This window comes from Lactuca sativa, chromosome 7, assembly GCF_002870075.4.
Source record: "Lactuca sativa cultivar Salinas chromosome 7, Lsat_Salinas_v11, whole genome shotgun sequence".
Lineage (NCBI taxonomy): Eukaryota > Viridiplantae > Streptophyta > Magnoliopsida > Asterales > Asteraceae > Lactuca > Lactuca sativa.
The window spans coordinates 79,557,246-79,565,042 of record NC_056629.2 but is presented as its reverse complement, the minus strand read 5'-3'; the positions used below and the strand labels follow the sequence as shown (position 1 = coordinate 79,565,042).

Sequence of the window (7,797 nt, the reverse complement as noted above, 5' to 3'; positions counted from 1 at the left end):
TAAATAGGTTGCCCTTTTTGTAAACATCTATTTTGGGTACACTTGTCTTTTAGTAACAAGCTTCCAATTCATATCCATAATGTTTGGTAGAATTGGATGTTTGGTTCTAATTAGGTTAAATGGTATGATAGTGGGTTTTAGGAAGCATTGTAAAGTACATTCCCATTTTTGGGCTGTTAACTGACATTGATATTTGGTATGATTGTTAAGTTATCAATATATATATATATATATATATATATATATATATATATATATATATATATATATATATATATATATATATGCCTTGATCACTATAATTGTTGTTACCTTCCATATTTTGGTTAGCTTGGTAAGTAGGTTTATACATATGTATGTGTTAAAGGACTTAATACATTGTTATCATTAAGGCATAATAAGTTGTTGTCATTGTCATATCTTACAAAACCAAAAAATTGTCATACATAACACATGCATCTACTTACTGCCTAACTTGACCAAAATACCCTTACACCTAAACTACTACTACCATTCACCTGAACCTAACTAATGCCCACAACTTCATAGTGCTTTAACCATAACATTGTGAACCATAAACTCCATCATTATCACCACCACCAAAAGCATGACCATCATAAGTAGCTCCACCTTCAACAGGTTTAAAATATCCAGTTGAACTTCTTTGTTGTTCTTGGCCTCCTCCGAAAGCTTCAAAACATCCATTGCAAATGCTTTATTGTTGTTAGCCTCCTCCAAATCCATATGGAACTTCTACATAGTTTCCTTGTAGTAAGTGTTTGGCAGGGGTGGATCAAGCCATAAAAAAATCCGTATTTTTTTTTGGAGTCCTGCACAACAATCACTTGTTTATAATGTTTCAACAAAACTACAAAAAATTACTTAATATTACCTGATAGTTTGGACACCCCTTAAATTTCCTCCATGGATTATCGACAATTTTGGAGATCGAGAATGTCGTAGGTTCATCACAATCGCATCTCAAATCTTCAGACCAACGATTCCTTAAAGCCCATACTTTGTAACTTTGTGTGTGCGTGTTGGAGGAGCTTATCATCTTTTTGGTTTGAAGTTGGAGAGAAGAATCGACCCAAAACTACCTACAACGTTCGACTAAGAGAGCAACCTGTTGAAACCGGCTCTTTGCCCTCAAACGATAAGTCAATGAAAATACCGTGATCACATTAAATGAAAAATTAAACTCAGGGTTTTTTCCAATTTAGTGCAAAAAAACATGGGACTTTTGTGATATTAACCCATATTACAATTACTTATTAGTGGTTTTCTTTTTTCTTTTTTTAATTATAAAATATTTCAATAAATAAAAAATAGAAAAGAAAATAATAAAGGCAAAATAGTTTAACTAAATTTTGACCTCTAATACACGTAAAAAAAAAAAAACAAAAAACAAAAAACAAAAAAAAAAATTGACTTCACCTTTTGTAATATTACAATAACCAAATTTACAATTTACTAAAAATAACATGGAACCCTGTTCTCTTAGGTTGTAATTTACACAAACCCTTACTGATTTATTATATCTGAATATATGAAATTTTAAGCACAAATGCTATTCACTTAAGTGGCTAAATGCCAGTTTTCATTTGATTTATTAGGTTCAAATCGTATTTCATTTAACGAATAAAATCGGGTTTCAGTTATCAATTATCACTTCTTCAAACTTTCATCTGTCAATAACTATGTAATTCATTGTAAAATACTGAGATTTGGAGAATATTTTCTATTAATTATAAGGGAAGTCAGTAAAGGTAAAAATAAAAAAATAAAAAAAAATAAAGCAAAAAACATAAACCCTAAATTAATGATACAAATAACTAGGTGTTAGTACCATCTTCTGTCAACTTCTGCCACCCCACCCCCTTCCATTCAACTCTCACTTTACCCCCTCCATTCAAATCATTCCATTCCAAAAATGGGTGTCTGAAAAACTGATAGATTTTGCTTGGCAGGTTGATTTGAGTGAAAAGACTGTTCTATCCAGTTTCCATAACTTGATCCATTCAAACCTACAGGGGCACCCACGGGAACTGTTGACCCATTACTTAAAGCAACTACAGTACCATTATTGTTCTCTTGTTGAATAAACCCTCCTCCATGGTAATACCCATTGTTGGTTGTAGTACTTGTACTCGAAGGGTATTCCATGCTGTAGGGTGTTGTACCTTGGTATGATGTCATGCCTTGGTTTTGGTTGTACCCTAAGACCGAACTCCAATAATCTGTTGGTAGATCTTGTTTCATTGGCATCGCAAAGCTAACAATATTAGTGTTTGTTGGTTCATCAGCAAGAGATTGATCGTTCGAAGTCTTGGATTTGCTACTCATGCCTCCAATTGGGAGGTTTTTGTTGGCGATACTGTTTACATCATACCGGCTCATGTCGAAATTTGTGACCGCGTTTAATCCACGGAACTTGATGGCTGCAATGTCATAGGCCTCGGCCGCTTCCTCTTGAGTGCCTAGAAAAACACAATAACATTATAAATATAATTATGACAGTCAGTCAACCAGTTTCACAGCCAACATTAATCTACAGTGTCCTTGAATGGACCTGAGACCGCTCTTGTTGATGATATTTGTTTTTTCAATCAATGATTGCATGCGATTAGTCTGAAGAAGTGGGGCTCACCGAAGGTTCCAAGATACAGATCTTTGTTACCGGCTACTCTTCCTATTCTTGCTTGCCAACGTCCGTGTTGATGGTGCCTGTGTTTCAAAAAAAGTTGGAACGGAAAATTATTCGGGTGTTGCTCGATCAAACCGGTAATAATGCGATGATAATAATAATTATCAAAATAAATATTAAATAAATATGTTAATAATAATAATTAACACATTTATTGTGATAACAAATTAAGGACAAAAGGTATGTTTTTATATCTAACTTTATAGCTTGGGTTGGAATATCAAGTTTGCTTTATGTTTAAAGTAGAATGAGATAGATTTCATTTTTAAATATTAGTTTTGTTAATTTATTTTGCTTTTACATTTATGCATCTTATTTCTAATATCTTATATTTATGTAATTATGTTCTTTCTATTATAAAAAATAAATAGTTATATAACTTACTAATACCTATATATACATTAAGTTTAAAAATACATTATAAAGTAAATTCAATATTATATTCTTTTTAAAGGTCTTAATTAGATTTTTCTCTTAAAAGGATCTTTTTTTGTAGTTCTTTTATTTTCTTAATTTTCCGATCTCAAATTAAAATGTCAAAATATGTGAGTTAAAAAGTATAATAGCAAATAAGTTACCTTGTGACACCTCTATAAATAGAGGCTCCTCTAGAAAAGCCACTGCTTTTCCTGCAAAATTTATCGAGAATTATAAGAGACTATTTACCCATAATTAAAAGTGAGTGATTATACAAACACTTTAAGGCACGAAACCCCACTTCAAATGACTTAATCTTTTTAAATAACGATGTATATATAAAATGCTAAATTAATTAACTAGTTACCTTCTAAGTGAAGCAACAAATTCTTGCCTAGTCATGTTCTTCATTTCTTCAAGCTCTTTCTCGTAGTTGCAAACCTAAATCATCCATAAGGTATACATACAAAGGAATAAATATAAAGGTCTATATTTTCTCTAAGATCAAAACAAAAACCCTAATTTAGGTATATTATTTCTTACAGGAAAATTTGTTGTGGTGGTCGGACCCCAGTATTTGAGGGCTGCAAGATCATAAGCTCTAGCTGCTTTGTCTTCCTTATCATATCCACCTAATTAGTGAAGCACATAAACAAATATAATCAGAAACTAGTAACATACAACACGTTCATCTTAAACTATACGACATCCGAAATGACGAGACTCACGTGACAATGTAATTAGAAAGTTTCGACCATTTAGGAAACTTGATATAATTAAATAAGATTGATCAATAAAAATAATCAAAAAGATTAGTCTATAATGCAATTTGCATGCAGTAATGATCGAAGAACAAAGTCATAATGAGTAAAACATGAAAAAGGAAAACTCACCCAAGTAAACTGAAGATTCATCCATCAATCAGTACATGCAACAAAATCAAAGAGACAGAATGATGAAGGTTAAGATTCTTGAACAGACAATATGAAAATGCGCACGATAGCATAAACCGCCATACAGTAGTTATCTACAATAGCAAGCGCCAGTAGTTTTACGGAAACCAGAAAATCTGAGCCGTTGATCGTTTGGTTCTTTTTCTAGGGATAAGAACCTTATTTTTATAAATGAAATAAACTGATCGGGATGACTCAGATCTTTGGTATGTATAACGGTGTATGTTAGTCGGTGCAGTTTGCGCATGTTAGATAACATCGTTAGTCATGTATCTCTCTTTACCTTGTCTTCCTTTCCTACTTTGGCCTTCTCTTCTGCAACTATTATCCCATAAATGAGCTTCATATCTCCCCGTCCATCTATGCCTTCAACATTTTAGGCAAAGATTTAATCTTTATGAAAAAAATTCAATCTTTTTGCAAACAAAATAATTATTTTTTTATAAAGATTCAACCTTGTTACGCCACGGTAAATGGAAGTTCGTTGGCCGAAGGTATCGATGGCTTTTTTCGCCGGAGAGTTATCCTGCTTCAGTGGTGTAGGAACCACCGCCAGCTGCTGCTGATGGTTGTCGGTGGAGAAATCACGGAGGAAGCCAGTGGCGATAGTCTTCAACTCCGAGTCATAAATCGATGTGGTGTCATGGGGCTGGATAGAGGTTTGTGATTCATCTTGGAAATGACAAACGTCGGGACCAGATCCATTAGAGGCGGCGGAGCCACAGCCGCCGAGGAAGTCTTCCAGTTTTGGGCTACCGTCGGTGAGAACAGACAAGTCATGATGGGTGGTTGTTCCGTTGGCATCGCCTTCATCTGCAAAAGATTAAACAACAAGATTAGATATTAGTATCTTTTTTGTTCATTCGATGATGTGGCTGTGAAGTTCTAGAGAGAAAGAGAAAAGGGAGTACGATGATGGTGGAAGGCGGTGGCGTGTGGCTGTTGGAAGAGACTATTGGTATTGGAAAGAGAGAAGGCAAGCCAGTTGTTGTTTAGATTCTGATGAGATTGAGAAGTATCCATGTTCATAGTTTCTTGATAAGTGTGTGTGTGAAACAAAGAGTTTGATTTTTTCTTCTGTGTCACTGAGTTTTTTCTTTGGGAAACAGCGTTGCTTATGTAATTTTATGTGTGGAGAGAGAGAGAGAGAGAGAGAGAGAGAGAGAGAGAGAGAGAGAGAGAGAGAGAGAGAGAGAGAGAGAGAGAGAGAGAGAGAGGATGCAGAAATCATAATAAATATTTTACCATAAAATTAAATATCTAAATACTTCATAGTGTTATAATTTAATTAGGGTAGTGTAACACCATCTATGAAAGTATTTAGATACCATTTTTTTCATTAATTTTATGGTTAAATATTTATTATGCTTCAACTTTCTATTTTCTTTTTCTCAATTCATACAACATTAGTTTTTATACAAAATATACAATAACATTATAAAATACGATCAAATCATTCAATAGTTTTAATTTATTTTAAAATAAGACCAAATCATTCAACAGTTAAATTAAAACCCTTTTCTCTTTGCAAATAAATATTCACACGGCATTAGGCCATTAGCTTCTACATAAAATATGCAATAACATTTTAAATATATAGCCATATAAACACCTGAGATTTACAAGCCCTTGTACCAAAAATTTCCACAACTCTTCTCCCACCCTAAATTAGTTTACATTCAAATTTCAGTGTATTTGCTCGGAATATTAGGAGCGATTAAGGCAACAACGATGTCCTCGTCTTTGTTTTGGTGTGCTATTAATTTGTCATTGTCTTCTGTGTCTGCTAAATTTCTATCTATGTACGCATCTTGACTAGTATATATTTTTAACCTAGCTAGCCGATTTAAAGTCTCTAGATTATTTCTTTCACAAAATATATATATGAAGAACCCATGTTATTCGTGTCTTTTTTTAAGGAACTCACAAATTCTCTCTATTGATTCTTCAAGATCGGTTATAAGTTCATGGTTTCTTCCACACTTTAACTAACTTTGACGACACCCATTAATCCATCTTTGATCGGTCCTATAATTTGAAAGAATTGACGTATGCAAGCATATAAATAAGGGTTTACCTTTGGAGTTTAAATAGAAATCCCCATTTTTGGGCCAGAGTATTTGTGCCAGAAGAGCAAATCTTGTTGTAAAGTTTCAAGATCTTTATAGGTTTATTGTAGAAGGTAACGTTGCTCATATGAAAGTGCTAGATGCCAATAAGGAAAAGGGGAGAAAATAAGGAAAGTTAGTGGCAATAATTTTGGCATTTATGGGCTTATGTTGTCCTTAAATCTCCTTTAGGTTTTCTATATCATTTTTTTGGAAAACGGCAAATATATTAAAACCCCATCAAGACGATAGAGGAAAAGAGTACAAAGGAAAGCGAAAAATGAAAAAAAAGAGAAAGAACGTGCAAATTACAAGCAAAAGAAGGGATTAATGTTCCACACTCTCTAGTCAATTTTCCCGAAGGAACCTCTATGCTTGCACCAAGAGAAGGTAGTAACCTTTATTCTTTCTGCAATACTCGTTGGATTCGTTGGAATTTTATCAAAGATCCACTTGTTTCTAGCTGTCCAAATGCACCATAAAGCTCCGCAAAGAATTACATTTAGTAAGCTCCGTTTCTTTCTACACCTGGACCATCGAGAGATAAAAAGGACCATGTCTTTCACCGATGTAAAGCATTCACCACTGATTTCACACCAAGATAGTATCAACTCCATCACTGATTTTGCAATATGACATAAAACCAAGGCGTGGTCACTAGTTTCCTCTCCAGCATTACATATACTACATATAGTGACTAGAATGGCAACTCCCCTTTGACTTAGTGCCACAGCAACTGGAATTCTTTCCTGTTTAGCCCTCCATATGAAATATAGAATCTTGTATGGGATCACTTTGCACCAATCAAAGGGCCTATCATTGACAATATGACTCGCCAACTCGATTTGTTCTCGTAACAAACTGACAATGAATTGATCTCCAGACAAGAAACTAGATACCCATTTGTTTATCTCCAGATTCCAGGAAGCAACATCATTACGATCGATGTTGAGATTTACCAAGCACCTGCTAGACTTTATGATGTTTTTCCAGACCCCGTGATTGAGTAGTTACCAAACACAGACCGATGTCTTCCCGATAGTCCATGTAAGCAATTGATCACTTTTACCCAGAGGGCAGAATTGTCATTTTTTTAGTTTCCATAACAATTTAGTGACCAGGGAGAGATTAAGAGTTTTAATCGAGCCAAGCCTAATGCCCCCCACCTCTTTTGGGGCCGTGATCTTTTCCCATTTCACCCAGCAAATGCTTTTTTCCCGTATTCTCTGCTCTAGATAAATTTTCTTCTTATTTTTTCAAGAATGTCAATGACACCATTAGGAACAACAAAGATGGACATGTAATATATTAGAAGGTTACCAAGCACTGCCTTTGCAAGCGTAATTCTGCCACCGAAGCTCAACGTTTTTGCTTTCCACAATGACAGTTTTGATTGGAATTTATCAATTATCGGCCTCCATGCGCTTTTTAGATTCATGTTCCCGCCAAATGGGATTCCAAGATAGGAAAACGGTAGCGTCGATGGTTTACATCCAAGGGGAGAGGACCAGTTCAGGATTTCCAAGTCGGAGGCTCCGATCCCAAACACTGTCGATTTTCCAAAATTCACTTTTAGCCCAGATGACACATAAAAACATCTCAGAATACATGC

At 34.5% G+C, this 7,797-nt stretch overlaps 1 protein-coding gene across 1 annotated transcript; it reads right to left on the bottom strand.

The window, feature by feature from the left end:
• Positions 1-1,726: 1,726 nt before the first annotated feature.
• On the bottom strand, positions 1,727-5,195 carry LOC111910881 (AP2-like ethylene-responsive transcription factor AIL5). Its single transcript, XM_023906686.3, has 9 exons — positions 4,989-5,195; positions 4,533-4,890; positions 4,361-4,443; positions 4,018-4,026; positions 3,668-3,756; positions 3,492-3,565; positions 3,286-3,336; positions 2,651-2,727; positions 1,727-2,480 (listed from the first exon to the last, which is right to left on the bottom strand). The coding sequence occupies exons 1-9, from the start codon at positions 5,104-5,106 to the stop codon at positions 1,918-1,920; spliced, it is 1,422 nt and encodes a 473-aa protein (XP_023762454.1). The 5' UTR covers positions 5,107-5,195; the 3' UTR covers positions 1,727-1,917.
• Positions 5,196-7,797: the final 2,602 nt, after the last annotated feature.